Source organism: Crotalus tigris, unplaced genomic scaffold, assembly GCF_016545835.1.
Source record: "Crotalus tigris isolate CLP2741 ecotype Arizona unplaced genomic scaffold, ASM1654583v1 scf7180000024358.1859470, whole genome shotgun sequence".
NCBI classification, from domain to species: Eukaryota; Metazoa; Chordata; class Lepidosauria; order Squamata; family Viperidae; genus Crotalus; species Crotalus tigris.
This window is the reverse complement of record NW_024100527.1, coordinates 684,042-704,977: the sequence shown is the minus strand read 5'-3', so window position 1 is coordinate 704,977 and position 20,936 is coordinate 684,042. Positions and strand designations below refer to the sequence as shown.

The 20,936-nt window shown below is 36.2% G+C and overlaps 1 protein-coding gene across 7 annotated transcripts in view; it reads right to left on the bottom strand.

Moving 5' to 3' along the window:
• Window positions 1-20,936, bottom strand: part of TNNI3K (TNNI3 interacting kinase) — a 186,555-nt gene that overhangs the window by 135,544 nt on the left and 30,075 nt on the right. For 6 of the 7 annotated variants that reach the window (XR_005554728.1, XR_005554727.1, XM_039327206.1 and 3 more), the window contains exons 6-7: window positions 14,508-14,606; window positions 12,880-13,018 (exon numbers count right to left, since the gene is read on the bottom strand). Coding sequence is in view for 5 of the 7 variants with exons in the window: in XM_039327206.1 (XP_039183140.1) it covers window positions 12,880-13,018; window positions 14,508-14,606 (238 nt within the window). In the remaining 2 variants the exon portion in view is untranslated. Of the gene's footprint in view, window positions 1-12,879; window positions 13,019-14,507; window positions 14,607-15,152; window positions 15,270-20,936 lie in introns of those variants that run through there. The other variant, XM_039327208.1, reaches the window with a different exon arrangement.

Genomic DNA, 20,936 nt, shown 5'->3' with positions numbered 1-20,936 from the left:
TTTAAAAAAGGTAGAAGAGCCTTTTTTGTCCATTTGTATATCTAAGACACCATTCCAGTCTCCCATTAAAATCACGGATCTATAGTCCAACAAAGTTATTTTCTGATGTAGTAACCTATAAAATTGCTCCTGTTGCTGGTTTGGTGCATACAACCCCACAATAAGAATTTTCTTGCCATATAAACCAAGTTCAAGCATAACATATCTTCCATAAGGATCTGATTCTAACAAGGTAGCAGATAAATTCTGTTTAACATAGATTACCACACCCCCTTTCTTCCCAGGGGCGGGAGATACAAAATGAGATCCCAAGCGAGGATTATTTAAATATTTTTGATCTTTAGCTGTAATATGAGTTTCTTGCAAGCAAATAATATCATTGTTGTGTTGTTTCAAATAGTGGTAAATTTTTTTTCTCTTTTGAGGAATGTTTAATCCATTAACATTCCAGGACAGGAGCTTTGCCATCTCCCTTGGCCTTCAGCCTGGAGAAGATCCGCTCAAATTCTGCTGCTGATGAATATGTAGCAGAGCTTTTGGGTCTTGCTCCTCCCACCGGCACTGAAGCAATTTGCTGAGTAGATTCTTCAATTTCTTTTTCTTTTTCTTTTTTCTGTTGTTCTTTTTCTTTACGTTTATGTGCTGCACGGGTCATTCTCTGTTCTTTAACCTCTGGTTGAGACATCCATACCACCTGTCCAGCAGTCATCATCCCTGTACCTTCAGATTTCTGTTCCATCTCTTTGTCACTCAAGACTTTATGCATCATGGGCAAAGGAGAGCCTGCTCCCAGGACCGTTTTATAAAATTCCTTAGCTTTAGCAACTGTATTAAGTCTATAACGTGTCCCCGCATGGCTCAAAACAATGCCCATCGGAATCTCCCATCTAAATGGCATTTGTCTTGCTTTAAGTTCATTTACTAAAAAAGCAAAATCTTTTCTGCTTCTTAAAATTTTAGGTGGAATTTCCTTTAAAATAATAATATCTTGGGCAGCAATCTGAAATCTTTTATTATAAAAAGTTTGTAGAATCTGATTTCGCAAAGACTTCTTAGCAAAATATATCACCACATCTCTAGGCAAATTCCTCTGTTTTGCAATCCAAGAATTAACTCTATAAATTCTTTCCACATCCCCACGTAACTCTTCTTTATCAATATTCAAAATAACAGCCAAGTCATTAATCACCATTTCCATCAAATCTTGAGTTTTATCTTCTTTCAGACCCCTTATTCTCAAAGCATATTCCATCTGTCTATACTGGAACATAAGAATATCATCTTGTGAAGTCTCCACTTTTTTCTCCATATCTTGAAATTTATAATCCAAAAGTTCAACTGTTTCTTCAATTTCCTCTACTCTGGAGTCCAGCTTCACAACCACTGAGGCCATTCCAGATAGAGCTAGAAGTATATCATCCCTCAAAATAGCATTATTCTGTTCTAAAAGCTCCTTCATCTCTTTCTTCATTTCCTCCTTAGTTTCAGATTTATTCTGATCCAAAAGTTGTTTCATTTCCTCCCTAAACTGTGAGACAGCACTTACCATTATTTCTTTAATGTCTTGTGCTGATGTGCCAGATGGGGGAGGTGAAGGTGGAGTAGATTTAGGTTGCTGCACTGAGGGTATTATTTTAAGTTGTTGTTGCACAGTAGAAGTAGCAGGAGAAGAAGTTACTTTAGAAGCTGCAGTAGCTGGTTGTCGTTTTGAAGCCATTTTAATTTATCTTCCTTTCTTCTTAAAAATACCAATAAAAATAAGTAATCCAAAAAAAAATTAAAAATAAGATAAAATAGAATAAGATAAGATCAATCTAAAAGTCCCCAAGAATAAAAAAGTAAAAAAAGTAAAAAAAAAGCAATATTAAACAACAATTCAGCCGATCCGTCTTTTAAAGGAAAAAAAAACTTTCAAAACGCCATTTTACTTTCACTCTCACTTTTCCGCCCAAAAAAAAAAGAGAAAGCTCAAAAAAATAAAAAAAAAATCAGCAGATACTAAATAAACTAAATAAACTAAAAAAAATAAAATAAAGCTAAACTATAAATAAAATCCTTTAAACAGTTCTGTCCGGTTTAAGATTACTCACGGTTTCTTTAAGTACGGAGATGGTAGCGGCGTCTCGCTTTGTTTCCGAAGAAACAAAGACAGCTGAGAGGCGGAGAAGGCAATGAACTCCGAGGGAACCCTCTTTCTCCCCCTAAAAATAAAAATCCAGGGAGAGTTAAGAGGTTCTACCTCTATTCATGCGATCTCTACCCCTTCCCTTCGCCCGGGAAGGGGATTGCGAGCCGCGGGCCAGCTGATAAACGCTGTGCTCCGCGGATCTGACACCTTCTCAGGAGGACGGCTACAAAGTAGCCGCCATCTCCACCGCTTTGACCACCGGAAGTCTCTCTATCATAATTTTTTGTCATCACTATATTTGAAAGAGATAATTAAGTGATGTATAACCAGTATACTATTCAGATTGATTAATTAATTGAAAATATTCAGCAACAAACTTTCTTGTCGCTAAACAATGGCTTATAGTTTCTGAACATTATGCATGGCTATATTTAGTGATTGTGTGTGGATGAGTCAGCTGAAGCCTATAGATACAGAACTGAAACAAGAACAATGAACTAAACCCAAGAGGAGAGGGGATTCCTATCAATAGTAGGATGCACTTTAACTGTACAATTTTGGATTTTATTTTTTACTACCTTGGTGATTTGGTGAAAAGATGGAAAGTCGCATGTTACAGCATAACACAACTAGAGAAGGCCCTTTAGGCCACTGAGCCCAAGTTAACCATAGGAACCAGGGTGATGCAGTAATTAGAATGCAGTATTGCAGGCTAACTCTGCCCACTGCCAGGAGTTCAATCCTGACAGGTTCAAGGTTGACTCAGCCTTCCATTCTTCCAAGGTTGGTAAAATGAGGACCCAAATTGTTGGGGGCAATATGCTGTCTCTGTAAACCCACTGAGAGAATGCTGTAAAGCACTATGGAGTGATATATAAAACCTAACTGCTATTGCTATTAACGCTCTCCCAACACATGATATCAAGACCTTTCATGAGCATATACAGTGAAGGGAAGTTGTCTCGCTGTCTTAGATAACTATTTCCACCATCAATCTGTCTTACAGCTATGATTTTTCCTTTAACCTTTAATCAGAAAATTACCTTCCTGTATCTTAAATTTATTATTCTGCCCCGAGTTGTGTATTTCCAATAATATAAACATTAGTGTATAAATAATTAATGTGATTAATTTTATGAACCAATGCTTTTTTTTAATTTTGAACTGAGTGTTTAATATGCCTGGTTATAGCAACACATCTACTTCCTTTTAGTTTTTACTTGAGATTCTTCTTTAAAGATTTTCATCTCCAATTTGTTCATAGCCTTTTTGATCAAGCTTACCATGTACCATTTTAATCTGCTTTTGTTAGGTGCTGTCAATTTTTTATTAGCAATTCATCAATTAGAAAAGTGAGATCATGGTTCTAGAAATCTGTCTTACCACTCCCATTATTTATGAAGCTAATCATTTGCTTGTAATGCTCTTTCTCCTTCTAGTCTTTTTCTATGCATTAGAAGAATCTGGCTGCCCAAGTGCTAAAGTGTCCTTCCTAAGTGTTAAAAAGTCATCTTGTAAGTGTTTCTGGCAATATCATTTTTTGCTATATGTATTATCAGAAAGGTTAATTGATACTAGGCCTGATAATTGGCCCTGAATCTGTTCTATGGTATCCCAATCCTTACCCTGGCAGTCAACACTCTTCATGAGCCATGTTGACATATGCCCTTGTTAATAGTGAATCATCAACTACTGTAAAATTCCTTTGTCTTCTTTCCAGAACAGGTGCATCTTCTCTTTCTTTAGGGATCAATCTTCTTATTCAACAGTGTGTTTTTTCCCCTTCTCTTTCTTTTGTAAAGGCCTCAGAGTAGTTTCTGAGTTGCCGTGGTGCATTGTTTTGGTTGCCATTCTTGTCTATTGTGATGTTCCTTAGATTCACTTCCCTTATGATTTCCTTCATACGTCCATACTTGTTTGGTTTAATCAGTCTTTCTCCTTTCTTAGGAGTTGATGTGTGGCTGTTGCTCTAATCATTTTATATTTTCTTTAAACATCACCGGACCCTTGCAGTTGTTGCCAAATATGTCATACTGTTTTCAGGCAGGCACACAAACATGCTACATACATGGGAGATCCTAACTGCAGGGTGATGTTAATTCATCTTTCCTTCATTGTTGTAGAGAACATCCATTGAAAAGATTGAACAGACATTCTTCTGATATCAGGATCTCAAATTAAAGGGAGAACATGCTGCCTATTATGATGGAGAAACTAGTTAGAGATTTTCTATTCAATTTATCTTGCTACCTCTCCTGCACATCCTTATTTGTTTGCTGTGGGTACACATTCCTGGAAACTAAATGCATTATCTATCTTCCGTAATGATTTACGTTTCTCAAAATATTTATTGACTTAATATTGGGTAGACTTATATGAATATCTGGCAAAAATTTACATTAAAAGTGTGTAAATGAGGAAACACAGTGTGTACATTATGTTGTATATATAAATGCTTAATTTGATACAATGATTGAATACATGTATTCTGACACTGATGAGATATAGGTTGATCTGTATCTCTCTGGCAGTTAGGATGCTGTGGCAGTTTGATTAGATTGGTTTCCAATAAGAATGCTGTGATTCTCTGCATGTGGATAATTACCTTGAATCCACATTTCCCTGATTCCATCATATTTACTTTCTATTAAAATATATTGGTAACTAAATATGCAAGCACTTTTGCAAGCTAAATGGGGAATTAAAATGGTGATGTATGCCTGAATGCATATCCTATCGAAAGAAGCTGATAGCATCTGAATTTTGATACACATTTAATTTAAGCCTACAATACTTAGAAGCAAAGATTTGCCTGACATTCCATAGAGCATGGATTTTCATGACATAAAAATGGAAATGCAAAACTCTGTGACAATGACAAGATAGATTTTATACATTCCTAGCTATGCTTCCAATCTTTTTTTTTTTTTTAATCTGATAAAAACCATCACAGACTTTCATAACCTGAAAGTTATATTACAGGAAAACATTCTATGGGAGGCTGTTCCAGTGCTTAACTAGTCCTGTTTTTTTCAGGAATCTTCAAAATAATTCAAAATTATTTCTGTGACTTTGATGGTAATTCTTAGAGTCTTCTATATCAAACTTGATGTACAGGTTTTTAACCTTCAACAACTTTTATGAATTGAGTCCAGGTGTAGAAAACAGCAGGCCTATTAATTTATCTTTGAAATCTATTGAGATTCCAGAATACATACTATGTTTCCCCGAAAATGAGACCTAACTGGAAAATAAATGCTAGCATGATTTTTCAGGATGCTCTTAATATAAGCCTCCCCCCCTAAATAATCCCTAGTTAAGATCGTTAGCCAGATGGATGCATTTAGTACTGTATTTCCTCGAATATAAGCCCTACCCGGAAAATAAACCCTAATGCATCTTTTGGAGCAATAATAAATATAAGATCCGGTCTTATTTTTAGGGAAACACTGTAGTACAGGTAGTCCTCAACATATAACCGTAATGGAGCCTGCCCGTTATGGTTGTATGTTGTGACAATCAATTTTGTAACCTTTTTTGTAGCAGTCATTAGAGAAAATTTGATGGCTGTAAAGCAAATACCACAGTTGTTAAGTGAATGCCACAATTGTAAGCAAGCTCATGATTTTCTATGGGCATGGTTTTGCTGAAAACTAGAAATGCTGTTTTTTGACAAACTATCGTAAAATAGGATCACTTGATTGTGGGATGTTGCAAACTGTGGCTCTGTTGCTGACCACTTGAAGTTTGGTCATGTGACCATGGAGATGGCCCAAGATTGGAACTTTGAACCCTGGTCATAAGTCCTCTTTTTCAGGTTGGTTGTAACTGGTCATAAGTTGAGGGCTACTTGTATTCCCTAAATAAGAATTTATAGTATTAGTGTTAGAATATATAGTAGAATATAAATTACAATATAAACAATCCCTAAATTAAAATAATTGTTTTATGTAGAGATCCAGTTTTGGTGCTTGCTTTGCAATTATAGCAGAATATATAGAGATTCAGCATTATCAGAGCTGGAAAACATGGATTAAGCTGGAACTGCTAGTAACCTGTATACAGGAACATTTCGACAGAGATCTCCACAGCAGAGGTCCCCAACATTTTCGGCACCAGGGAGAAAGGTTTTTCCATGGAACAGAGTGTGTGTGGTTTTGTGTGCTGCCTGCATCCCATGGATGGGGCTTTGCTTGTTTGTGTGGACCGGTTGCTGGCATGCCGCCGCCTGGTATCAGTCCATGGACTGGGGATTGGGAACCGTTGCTCTATAGAGTCTATGCAAGACACTCTTATATGTATTTTCTTAGAAGTAATTTCCACTGAGTTTGATGAGATATTTCAAGTAAGTGAATATAATTGGATAATCTTAATGCTAGCTGAAGGGAAAAAAATCAAACTATGTCTGGCAGCTTAACTTGCAGTTAACTAACTTGCAGTCAGAAATTTAAGCAACAGAAACCGGGTCAGTTGGACATACTGAGTTTGATACAAAAGACGACTTTCATGGTTTAAATAATTGGGTAGAAAAGAGTATTTGAAATTAGAGTGAGACAGGTTCTGTTCACACTTAGGCACAGACACTTTATACGTTAAGATATTTTAAAAAATCTTGGAAATATATTCCATTTCCTCAAATACTTCCTGTGTGGGCTTATGTACCCAGGCAGTCCTTAACTTATAATCATTTATTAGTGAATGATCTAAGTTACAACGGCACTCAAAAAAGTGACTTATGACCATTTTTCATACAACCGTTGCAGCATCCCTGTGGTCACATGATCAAAATTCAGACATTTCGTAACTGTCATGTATTTAAGACAGTTGCAGTATCCTGGGGGGGTCACATGATTATCTTTCATGAACTTCTGATGTGGAAAGTCAATGGGGAAGCCAGATTCACTTAACAGCTGTGTTATTAACTTAACAACTGCAGTGATTTACTTAATAACTATGGCAAATAAGGCTGTAAAATGGGACAAAACTCACTTAATAACTGCCTGGCCTAGCAATAGAAATGTTGGGCTCAACTGTGGTCGTATGTCAAGGATTTCCTGTACATTGTGTAGCCAATGTATGGCAATCAATGAAGGAGCTTAGTAAGGAGATACATCCTCTACAGCAGAGTTCTCCAACCTTTTTGGCTTTGTGGACTGGTCGGGGGGGGGGGAAGAGGGGATGGTTCCTTGTGAGCGGCAGGCAAGCACACATGTCCATGCCTCTTCATTTCCATGAGTGGCAGGCATGCGCACCCATCACTCATGCAAATGGAGCGTGAATGCCTGCACTTGCTCGCTGCTCATGTAAATGGAGTGGGCAGGCCCACGCTTGCCTGAAGTTTGCACAAGTGGGGATGCGCGTGCGCATGCTCACCTGCCACTTCCACAGCCCAGGTTCCAAAGGGCTTAAGGCCCAGTAGTGGGCTGCAGCCTAGAGGTTTGGGACCCCCGTTCTACAGCGGATGAAGTTTGCATACAGTACAATAGAACATGGGCTAAAAGTTTTGAATAGCCCATTTTTATAAGAATACGTGGAGGATTCAATGCAGAAATATTGAAAAACTCTAAGAATTTTCCTGCCACTGTTGTACCTCAGCTATGTAGATAGGTATAGCCTCAGGACAAGAGGAAAACATGTTGACTCACTTAGTTCTTTTCTGACACTGACTGGATCACCTCAAGCACCTCTGGGAAAGTGGTGCCAATGTTCAAGTTTCATATGCCCAAGGATATGCAGAACACAAAATGTCAGAAAAACTATCTTTCCAGAAACATTCCAATTTACTCCCCACATGGGTAAAGATTTTAAACATGAAACAGCACTGGCAGCATTTGACCTTAACTTGAGAGAGTTCCTATTGTGTATGAATAAGACAGCCTGCTGTTGTATAATGGATTTCACAAAATCCAATATTGAACTAAACAGTGACATTATACTGCACTCCACTTATAACATATGGGGTTACAAGAAACAGCTGCTTGTAACGAGTAAGAACAGTCAAATGTGTCATAGATAAAAATTAATAAAGGACTGCTTCTTCTGATCACCACAGGCAAGCTGAATTTAACACTACTGCAAATTTAAGAGGCAAAATAGGGGCACTATTTCATGGGAATAAGATCCAAAGTTCACAGCTGAACAATACCTTTATTAGAAGTGACCAGAAGTCTGAACAAGCTTTCAAGATTTTAAAAAGAATAGAAAGAAAATGCATTCTATGTATTTCAAATATTGATGTATTCATATTGTGAATGCCTATACGTTTGCATGCAGGATTAAGTATAACATATGAAATATTGAAATATATATTGAAAAATTCCTTTACTTAATTGTTCACTTAACAACTATTATTCAATATAATGTTGCTTTGATATCTTTATTATGCTGTGTTCTATCTGATTCCCATGGAATTTTGAAAAAAAATGTAGCCAAATTCGGGTATGTGTTGATAATATTAAGGGTAAACAAAACCAATTCAGAATAGTGTTTGTTGATTTAGACTATCTTTCCTTAGAACTTAGGAATTTCATACTTAATATAATGCTATATCGACTTGATATTGCTAATCATCATATTCTAGTAATATATTTAAATCAGAACTGACTGTACATAATAGTGTAACTGAAACATCAACTGAAAAAGCCAAGTATGTTTTACATTCATATAAAAATAAATATTTCAGCACAATAAACTGGAAACTCGATAACATACAGAGCATATTAAGCAACCAAAATGGTTAAAGAGTTGGACTAAGTTTGGAAGACCAGGTTCAAGTTGAACCTTAATCCTGGAAACTCACTGAGTGACTTCAGGCTTGATTCTTTCTCAACTCTTATAGGATTAACATTATGGCAAAAAAGAACCTGCCTTGAATTCTTGGAAGGTGAGGTATAAATCTAACCAATAAGAATCTTAGCAAATGCCATATTTTTAAAATGGCCTCTTAAGAAGGTTAGATTAAACCCTGCAAGATCAGATGAGCTGGGCAAATACTATGGAAGATAGGAGATCCACAAGTAACTAGGCTCTATGCCATGTCAGGTTTTGTAGGTAATGACCGATATCTTGAATTTAGCCAGAAGCAAACTCATACTCCATGCAGTTTGCAAAACAGAGGTGTTACATGGGCATAATGACACATTCCCATCTCTGCCCACACCACTATATTCTGGACCAGTTGAAGATCGAAGTTAAATGCTCTTAATAAATCTGCCCCTGAACTTTCTTCCTTCTTTCTCAAGATCAGACTTTGAAGCAGTCTCGGTAGAGTAATTTTTAGTTAAAACTCCCAAATATCATACGAAAATGGGTGGCCAAGGATCCTTAGGATTCTTTCCCAAGAGGAAAAAGAGAATGAAACCCTTGACATTGCTTTTCATTCAGTCAGTGTCTATCCCTGGCTGAATGGCAACATTTGGACTTTTTTGTTCTGCCTCAATAGCAATTGGTCCTATTCTTCAGCTTCCTGGATCTGAAAGCCTGGTCTTAAATGGCTGTTATACTGGATAGGTCAAAGTATTGAAGCAATGTGTATGTGAATTTCAAAGGCTAATTGTAAATAATGAATTATTTTCCTTCACTTAAGGCTTGCAATTTTGCCCTCAGTTGCCATGGAGATCTGAAGTTTCAGATGTGATGCTTTGAGAATGCAACATTTTCATCTTCTAGGTTCCTAGCTTCATTCTTCCTTTTTTCTGTTAAAATATATCATCTGTAAAAATGTTCTGATTTCTTCTCCTTAAGAATACATTAACAAACTGGGTAACAAGACTTTAAAAAAAAGCGGGTATGGTATATACCATAACTTCTCTTCTTCCAGTCCTTGCCCATCTCCTGGTATTATAATTATACTGGTTCAGTGCACACACATCAAGCTTTAAATATCAAGTGCTCTTGGTGGGGAAAAAAAGAATAACTTACAAATCTGAGCCATGCTGCTCCTACCGTTTTTAATGAAGGAGTAGATGGTATGTAATGTATTCATAACTCACAGAGAATATGTTAAATTCACACCAGTGATACTATGGAGTAGGAAGAGAGGATAACAATGACTTCCAATCTAACAGCAGAAACAAGGAGAAAGAAGAATGGGAAGACCAAAGCCTCAGGGTGATCTGTGAAAAATTGGAAAAGTATTTTAAGAAAATTTAAAGAACCATCTAAGCAAGGCCAGGTGTGGTTAGTACATGGATAGGAGACCTTCACAAAATTCTATGGTTGCAGACTGTACTGAAAAGTTAAAAATGGCTGAATGTCTGTGGACATTCTCAGTCAACTTGGTCATAATTGTCTCAAAGGTCCTTTTTCAAAAGGCAGCTGGACTTGAAGAAAAAGAAAGAGGTCAATCTTTGAAGACAGCAAAGTCCACATTCTGGATAGAGAGGACCATTGGTTTGAAAGAGAGGTAAAAGAGGCCATTTATGTTAACACCAAGCAGTTCTCTTTCAACAGAAGAAGAAGGATAAGACACCACCTTCTTTCTGTCTACAATGCAGTTCCTAGAAGATTCCACCCCTCTTCCACCACTCTGGTCCAGGTGACCCTGAGGGCACAGATGAACCCACAAGTGACCTCAAGAACTCTCAGGGAGAGTGTTAATGACCAGATGACTGCAAAGATCCTTCCACACAAACACACATACCCATCCTGTCAGAAATAATCCTTCCATAACCCTCCTCCCCCATCCTGCCAGGACTGATGAAGCTTCTTGGGTGAGAAGCAAAACTTCTTCTTCTTCTTCCTCAAGAAAACAACAACAACAGAGTCCCTCCCCCCAAAGCACCTTTCAGTTAAAAACAGCTGGAAGAAAGCAACAAGAAACCATTTTTTTGTATTGTTACCAATGAAAATTACATGGAGGTCATTTCTATAGGAATCTTTATCTTTATAAGATATGAGTCGGCATATTCAATATAAAAAGGGTACTTACTAACAACTAGCTATGAGTTGTTATAAAATTATCTATTGAGCAAGTGGTTGAAATGTTGTTTTTTTAGTTGTACAGCTGCTGCTTTTTCAACTGCTGCAAAAAGCTTCAAGGAGCAGAAACTGAGGCTGCATCCCCATTCCAGAGGCAACTGCATCTGATCAATGTCTCAAGTGTAAATTTACATCTTACTCTTTATTTCTGCAAAAAAAACATATCACAATAGCAGAAGGATAGTCCTAGAGATCATTAGCCCACTGTATTCCTTGTTAAAGATTGCTGCCAATTCTCCAGTGATCCTTTTGTGTCCAGAGCTATTACATCCCAAGAAACCTATTTGTGATCACTTTTCTCTTGTCCTGCACAACGTCTCTGAAAAGCCAACTTTTCTATGAAGCCTTTGGTTAAACCATCTTTAATGCACTCCCCCAAGGGACACAATTAAAGCTCTCTTACCCCCATTTTCCCCTCTTCACCCCAAATTAAATCCAACATCAGTTGAGCCACTCCAAGCATCTGACAAAGTCTGCTGTAATACACCAAAATGTATGCCTTTTAATAAAATAGATCAGTCTGAAAAAGGTGCTACCAGACTCCTCCTGACTTTTGGCCCCTCCAGAGAGGAGATTATAGCATAGCTCAGGGATACAGTTTATGTTTTTTTTTACCGAGGATTCCTGGTCAATCCAGTTTAAAAGGATCTTAAACTTACGATGTAAACCCTACTCTGAAGCTGCAGAACCAACCAAAATAAATAACACTGGGCTGATGGACCAATGGCCTGATCTGATATTATATTTGGGCTGTCATATCTAGGATCAGTTAGTATTTTTTGTGTTGCTTTCATTTTTGCAGCCCAGATCTGGTAGCCCTAAATATCTTCTAAATAAGTTATTTAGAAGAATTGAATTGAAATAAATTTTTTGAATTTATTTATTAGTCAATCTAATGTGCATCTCTTCCCATCTCATGGAAAGTGATTCTGGCCAGCATACAATAATCAGATATATAGAGAGAACAACTGTAAAAATATAAGAATTGGTATTAAAAACAACTGTTTTTAAAAGCAAAATATACTTGGCTCCATTTATATTGCTTATCATTCTTCTTTATCTACCATTGATGACATACTTTATCTACTACTACTTTAGCTACCATTAATGACATTTTGATTGCAATTGAGAAACTGTTTCCCCGTCTCTCCCTGGTTATTTTATAGTATACCATTATTGGGCAAAATAATAAAGCAGAATAATTCAATCCCAAATATTTAATATCCCAAGAAGGTTTGGTGATGGTGATATAGTTGTCCTGGTGGTCACTGAGGTTTGGTGATGGTGATACAGTATTCCAGGGTCTCACTGAGGACTGGCATTGGTTGAGTTAGTTTGATTTAGCACTTGCCAAAATCCAGAAAAGCACTAGATGGCAGCAAAGAGGAACAGATAAATCCAATGCAGTGGCATATTATGCTTCTCTTAATCTCTGAAGCTCAGGTACAATGACCCTGGTCTGATCTAAACTTTTTGACTGTTACCTTGTGATTCAGTTTCCAGAAAGAACAAGACAAATAGAACTTAATGCAATAATCCCATCAGCAGAATGTAAAAAAAAGAAGAATAGAAGAAAGTCAAGAAACTCTGGAAACAAAAGGACCACAGAAAAGAAGTATATGGCCAAGGTCCTGGCCATATACTTCTTTTCTGTGGTCCTTTTGTTAGTGAACGGAAATATTGCAATTCACATATAGGTTTAAGTAATCAGATACATTATGAATTGAAGATCTCTAAAGGACAACATCAGGGTTATATTTCTAATAACTTACCATCTGCTTTGGTGCCCTCCTCCATCAAAAGCTTTGCAATATTGAGGAAACCTTTGGCGGAAGCTAAATGAAGAGGTCTATCTCCAACTTCTCCACTCACGTTCACATCAGCACCGCATTTTAACAAGAGTCGGGTTACCTGATAAAATTTTATTAATCAGCATGACATTTTAAAGCTACATTTTAAGCTACATTTTCCTGTTCTATGAAATCAAAGGTAAATATATTATGTCAAGCCCTCCTATTAGGGATCGTTCTTTTCCATAACATCAAAATGAGGTTATAGTGCAGTGATGGCGAACCTTTTAGAGACCAAGTGCCCAAATTGCAACCCCAAACCCACTTATGCATCGTCGGGTGCTGGGTGGGTGTGGCCCATTGGGTGGGTGTGGCTATGGTGGTAACAGCAGATTGGGTGGGACTAAAAAGTTCAATCAATCAATTCCAACTTTGCAAAATCTTTTTTTTCCCACGAAAAGTTGAAATTGACTGATTGATTGAATCTTTTCTTTTTTTTGTACATGGCGGCGGAAACCTAAAGCGAAAAGATTTTATAAAACCCAACTGAAGGCCTAGGACTGGGGCAACGGCGCGCATGCCCACAGAGAGGGCTCTGAGTGCCGCCTCTGGCACCCGTGCCATAGATTCGCCACCACTGTTATAATGTATTTAACCATTATGGTGAGAATCAAGATTGGTAGTCTTGAGTTATACCTGAAATTGCATGTTGGCAGACTTTTAGGTGGAGTTCTCATTCCTTTTAAAAAGTGACAAAGTTAGTAAGAGCTGTCAACAGCTTATTAGTTTGCTTACTGATATAAATAGCAAAATAAAATAAACTGCCCAGAACTTAGCTATAGTTTACATTGCAAAGCCAAAATTCTTATCATGAAAGCACCATATGCATTTTAGCATAATTTTATCCTGTGACTATTTGTTCCAAAGCAAGTTATACCCAAACAAAGTCAATCAACCTCAAAGTCCTACACATAAAGATCTTTCTACTGTAACTGGATGAGTTGAATTATAAAAATCTCAAAGAGAAGCATTCCAGAAAAGCCAATATTGCACATACCGTCACTGTAACTGAATATATAATTAGATTCTTTGTTGGTTTCACTTTTCAAATTACTTCTGGAAGTGCTTCTCTGTTGTTGTTTTTTAATCTAGGCAGTATTGTAGCACCACCGGAAATATACTGTGCCTAAAGAACAGGCTTGAATAGGCAAACAAGGTTTTGGGGTACCATATTCTTTTTCTAGCATAAACACAGATCATAGAGAGTCAAACATCATCATCAGCAAGAGCAATGAGCAGTGGCTGTCACTTACTATCTATGCTCTTTTGTAGAAGAGAACACTATCTCTTATTTCCATTATTATGGGGTACCACCTCCTATTAACTGAGAGCAGCTTTTTATGACAATATTTTAGGAATTATCAGTGGAATCCAATCTTAGAACTCCAGGAGATAAGTCCCAGCATCTCTTGAACTATTGCAAGAAATGAAACTTTTTGGAATGCATGTGTGGGAAAAAACCACATGGCCACATCACTTTCTCTTGTTTATTAAGCCTACTGTACATAAAATTTCCCATCCATGAGCAAGGGTGACAATCTTTCCCATACCTGTTCGTGACCATAATATGCTGCAATATGTAAAGGAGTAAAAAAGACTGCATCTTGAACATTAACATAAGCACCATGTTGTAAAAGTATATCAACAGCCTAGGAGGAAAAATAAATATTTTAGTTAGAAAACCTAAATAATTGCATTTGTGGAATGTTATTTTTTTGAATGCTATATTTGTATTAAATGAATATTCTGCATTGCACCATAAATACATTTTTAGTCGAAAGAATTTTTTTTTAATCTTTATCTTCTATTCTTCCATTTGTTGAGATTAGAAGACCAATATTCAGTCAAGGTATCTTTAAACTATGCATAATTTGCTTGTTAAAAATGATAAAAAACAAGGAGTAAAGAGAGAGCACTGGAATATTTGCCAAATTGTATCATATCTCTGATACTGGGAGATGAATAATATTTTATAATCACCAACTGTCAAAGCAATGTATAAAACACTAGTTTTTTATAGGTCCATTAATTTCACATCAAGTTAAATGTTCAGAACATTCACTGGACTGTACATAAAATAGACTATAATATGGGCTTCAGGAACTTTCATTCCTGTATGCCAAGACAAATTGTTTGATCCCACATCTTTTTGAAACACACTATAAATAAAACTCCCTATTTATGATCAAACTTACCATAATAAAATAGTGAACCACAGTTAAGTAAGTTTAGTTGAAATAAGTTCAATAGCAGATTGCTTTCAATATTCACAAAATCCTCCCAGTCTAGAAATCCTCTGGCATCCACCCAAGGAGGTCCCCATTCAGCTCCTGGAGATGAGGGTTCTTCTCAGCCTTCTCCCATAGCAAGAACATAAGACAAAATTCAGAAGCAGAACAAAGTGAAGCATTTGGTTGCCTCTCTTTGTTTCACTTTCAGAGGAGATTGTGTTATTTCACCAAGCAGGTTTCAGAGGTTCCTTTGTCCCAATAGGCTCATATTTAAGTGATTGTCAGCTATGACTCTGAGATCCTTCTCACAGTTGCTCAATAGCAGTAACTATGAGAGGGATCTTGGAGTCCTAGTTGACAGTCACTTAAATATGAGCCAGCAGTGTGCTGCAACTGCCAAAAAAGCCAACACAGTACTAGGCTGCATTAACAGAGGGATAGAATCAAGATCATGTGAAGAGTTAATACCACTTTACAATGCCTTGGTAAGGCCATACTTGGAATACTGCATCCAGTTTTGGTCACCACAACATAAAAAAGATGTTGAGACTCTAGAAAGAGTACAGAAAAAAGCAACAATGATTAGGGGACTGGAGGATAAAACATATAAGGAACGGTTGCTGGAACTGGGCATGTCTAGTTTAATGAAGAGAAGGACGAGAGGGGACATGATAGCAGTGTTCCAATATCTCAGGGGTTGCCACAAAGAAGAGGGAGTCAAGCTATTCTCCAAAGCACCTGAAGGCAAAACAAGAAGCAATTGGATGGAAACTAACCAAAGAGAGAAGCAACCTAGAACTAAGGAGAAATTTCCTGACAGTTAGTTAGAACGATTAATCAGTGGAACAACCTGCCTCCAGAAGCTCTGAATGCTCCAACACTGGAAGTTTTTTTATATATATATATAAATTTTATTTAAATTTTCAATACATATAATACTTTCTACATTATATATAAAACTAAAAAAAAAGAAAAATACCTTTAAAATAAGACCTTAGGTGTCGCTCGTCTATCTCCCCCCGACTGCCTCCGCCCTCTCACCTTCCTTCCTTCCTTCCCTACTCCCTCTCTCCTCTCCTCTCCTCTCTCCCCTCATCCCTTCCTCCCATCTAACTTCCTTCCTTCCCTCCTCCTCCCCTCTTACCCCTCTTCGGATACAGTTCAGGGGAAACACCCGAGCGGCACCTCCCTCTAAATTACTCCATCTATTTCATACTTTAATATTTCTATATATAAATCCCCCCCTCCCCTACCCCCTACCCCCTCCCATTTCCCAGAGCAAAATACAGGGTTATTTAAACAAAACTAACACAATATATAGCTTTTAAAACAAAACAAAAAAAATCTATACAATAAACAAATTCATACATTACTCTTAACTCTCTCTAAACTTTTAAAAAAATAATAATATAAACAAATCTATTATAAATCAAATATTATAAGAATCTATAAATAGTAATTATAACCTCAAGAAAAAAATAATCATAACATAAATGGAACTTTAAAGTTCCATATTTATTCTGAATATAATCTATCCACCTTCTCCACACTATAATAAATTTTTCTTGTGTATGGTCCTTTAAATAAGCAGAAATTTTTGCCATTTCTGCTAAAGTAGAAACCTTAAGTATCCATTCTTCTAAAGTAGGCAGCGAATCCTTCTTCCAGTATAAACCTACAAGTAATCTTGCTGCAGTTATTAAATTCAACATTAACATAGTTTCATTAACATTTAAATCCATAAAAATACCCAATAAAAATAGTTGAGGAGTAAACTTTATCTTCTTTTTAAAAATCTTTTGAATGTTCCACCAAATCATTATCCAAAAAGCTTTAACCTTCTTACAGGTCCACCAAATGTGAAAGTAAGTTGCATCAGTACTACCACACCTCCAACATTTGGGCTGTAAGTTAGGATACATACAAGCCAATTTTTTGGGATCCAAATGCCACTGGAAGTTTTTAAGAAGAGATTGGACAGCCATTTGTCTGAAATGGTATAGGGTTTCCTGCCTGAGCAGGGGGTTGGACTAGATGACCTCCAAGGTTGTATTATTATTATTGTTGTTGTTGTTGTTGTTGTTGTTGTTATTATTATTATTATTATTATTATTATTATCTGATTATGCAGAGCTGAACATAGAGAGGTTGGAAGCTATTTTATATCCTTTCCAGGATATGTTTCAATGTCACATCAATGAACAAGTATCATTTACCAGAACTGCACATTTAACTTCAGAAAGATGCCTTCTCATATACTTGAGCTAGAACTACTTGAGCTGAAACTTGATACTTTCAGATTTTCAACTCATGTGGAACCTTTCTTATATATATTAACACTTTCTACTGCAGGCAATCTTACTGTGCTTATGAACAACTCTTCAGCAACATCACCAGAAAGACCTGGAGAAAGAGGAAGCCATTCAATCATCCTTAAATGTTAGGTTCTACAGACATGTATAGCCTGAACAAGACTTGCCTTTCCAACAAATTCAGTTTGTTTCATGTTGCAATTTTATGCATATGCTTTTCTTTATAATATTAGTTTAAGTTGTGTAGTTCAGCTGAGAAATTACAGTATTTCTGAAGCTGATCTTATCACAGTCATGAAGTGGTAAAAAAAAAAGCCACCTTCTAGACACAGTCTTAAAAGAATTATTGGAGGAGGCAGTAGGTTTAGGATGAGCTTGACTGTACTACTTGGTTTGTGCATTTCAAAATATCAGGGTATGCTGTGCCAAGGGATTAAGCAATTTGCTTGTATTTAATCAGGATTTGTATGGCTTTTCCCATTGCAGGATAATATTGTAAGTCTCATCTACAAAGAAGAAAACTTCTTGGAAGTTCTGGTTGATACATCCATAAATATGGTAATAATTTAAATGGATGAGGCAAAAGAGCATGGGCATTTGCAAATCTTTCTTAGTGAAACAACCTGAAGTGAACTTCCCCAGCTCAAAATTCCTTTCAACAATTACTGAAGAAATAAAGCAACACAGCCAAATTCAAATTATAATATGTAGACAAAACAAGGGTAAGCATGCAATTGAGAATGTAATAAAGATATTTGGAATGCAGTTAAGGGATCAGGATTCAGAAGATACAGTTCAGATGTTTTTCTCTACAAAATAGAGAAAAAGCTTTTATTGGCTGGATGGATTAAGCAGAATATATTTGTTAAGTAATGACATCCGAATATAGCCATTTTTAAGTGTTAACCTGCCTCTTTTTTTTGGAATAAAATGATAGTGTTTGTACACAACAAGAACGTGATATGAGAATTAACTAACATTAAATTGTAAAATCAGATTCCTAAAAACCCTGGGCCACCGATATATTCAAAATGACAGATATGTATTTTCAGAATATCTAAAAGATAAAAGTATATATAAGAGTTAAAAATCCTTCTGATATTGCTTTTCTCCCATAAATCTATTGACCAGAGTCACTATGTTAGATGAGTGGTTGCACTAATATGATAAACAAAATATAAATTAATATTCTGCAGAAATAAATAGCATTACTGAAATTCTTGTGCTATCTCTTTCCTAACCTGTCCTACACTGAAGGGCTGACAAAGACTATTATTTTCATTTAGAAAATAATCTAAATATGTGATAGCATACTCTAGCCAAGTTATTAACAGTCTTAATTCTATTTATTTATTTAAACTGGTAGTTAAGCATAAAGACTGTGACTTAGCAAAGCCTCCCCCCCCCTTCCTTTGCCTTTGAATCAGTGTTGACTCCGGGTGACTGCCTGGACAAGTCCCTACAGTTTTCTAGGCAAGGTTTTGGAAGTGGGTTTGCCATTGCTGGCTTCCTGAGGCTGAGAGAAAGTGACTGGCCCAATATCACTCAGTTGGCTTTGTGCCTAAGGTACTGGTAGCACTAGTTTACAATTTCCTGGTTTCAGGCCTAGGAAGTTTCAGGCCTAGACCAGGGGTGGGGAACCTTGGCTCTTTTATGACTTGTGGACTTCAACTCCCAGAATTCCTGACCCAGCTGACTCAGGAATTCTGGGAGTTGAAGTCCACAAGTCATAAAAGAGCCAAGGTTCCCCACCCCTGCATTAAACCTATTTTAATCAAAAGCCTATTATGTATTTGAAAAAAAAATAAATATCAGCTTGATCTACCAAAGGTAGAAATTTAAAATTGAGTTTCACTTGCCTCCCTGCAATTAGTGTGACTCTAAAATGTTCCTTTTTGGCTAGATCATATTCAGAAAACCTGTCTTCAACACATTAACACTCTCATTTCTGTTTATTTATTTAGATTAGTCCTTAAGCACAGTTTAAGTAAAGTTAAGGCAAAGTAATGGCTCCGAAAAGAAAAGGTTGTACATAATGGGACTATCACATTAATTAGAAACTAGCTCAGAAACTAGCTATATTTCAGTTTCTCTTCACCTAACCAATTAATTTTATTAGCAATATAACCTTTGTCCCTTTCTCATTCCTGCTTTGTTAACTGACTCCACAGAAAATGATATCAAAAGTCTTTGACCCAAATTAAGTCCAGTTCCACAAAAGATCATCAATTAAGGTTTTATTTAAGGGTTAGAGGGTCTTGCCATAAATGCTACTACATAAGATAAACTACACTTTTTCTTTCTTGGACAAGGGTAACAGAAAGCTTTCTAACACAATCTGATCAATTATTATTGTCTTTTTTTAAAGCAAAATTAAAAAGAGAAAGATAATTAAGGCCTTAAAACTTCTGCATGTCTCTGTATTACAACATTGAAAAATATGGGATTTTTTTTTCCTGAATATTATCATTTTCTTTTAATTAAGCCATCCAAACCAAAATATAATGAATTTTGAATACTGCCCTAATTATTTCCAATTTAATATACCCTAATACAAGCAGTCATGTCCTCTAAGCACAATTTATTCAACTCTAAGTTGCTTTGTAACTAGCTAGCTAACAAATACAAGATATATCAAAAGATCATACTTTTGGAATTCTGATAAAATATTATATATATTTTTTCTTAAATATACAAAGTCCCAGATATAGTGCTATAAATACACATAGTTACAAGTGCTGTTAATATATACAATTAGATAATGGGCACGTTCAATATTAAAACATGTAAACATTTTAAATATTCCAAAATATAATGTTTTCCCAATTTGTGCATCTGAATGAGTTTGCTAATATAATTAATCCTTGTAATATCTAATTACAATTTGCTTAATGGAGAAAATACCACTATATATCTAATGTATCTTTCAGCTCTCTTGATTTCCATAACATTTCTGTCATATACATGAACAGTTTATTATGTCCAATAGACTTTTTAATTTTGCTTGTTAGTGCATTGCTGAATTATGGGTTTAGTCACAATGGTAATTTGTGCATAATATTATCTCTGTATCTTGTTTTCATGCTGGTGTTCCAGTTATTCCAACCAGGGCATTCAATTTAACTTAAGCTCAGTTGGACACCTGGTGTTAGATAATGCTCTAATTTTCTAAACCAAAAAGAATACTGGAATCCAGCTGAAAGTATTTGGAAAATATGCAAAAAAGGGAAGATAACAATGATATTGTGTTGGGGTATGATTATAGGCTGCCAAAGCAGCCAGACAATCTGGATAATGACCTCCTGGATCTGATTATAACATTTTTCAGGAAAGAGACATGTTCATAATGAGATATTTTAACTTCCCAGACATCCATTGGAAAAGTAACTTGACTAAGTCTGAAAGGTTCCAAATATTTGTCAGTGATCTTCCTGTC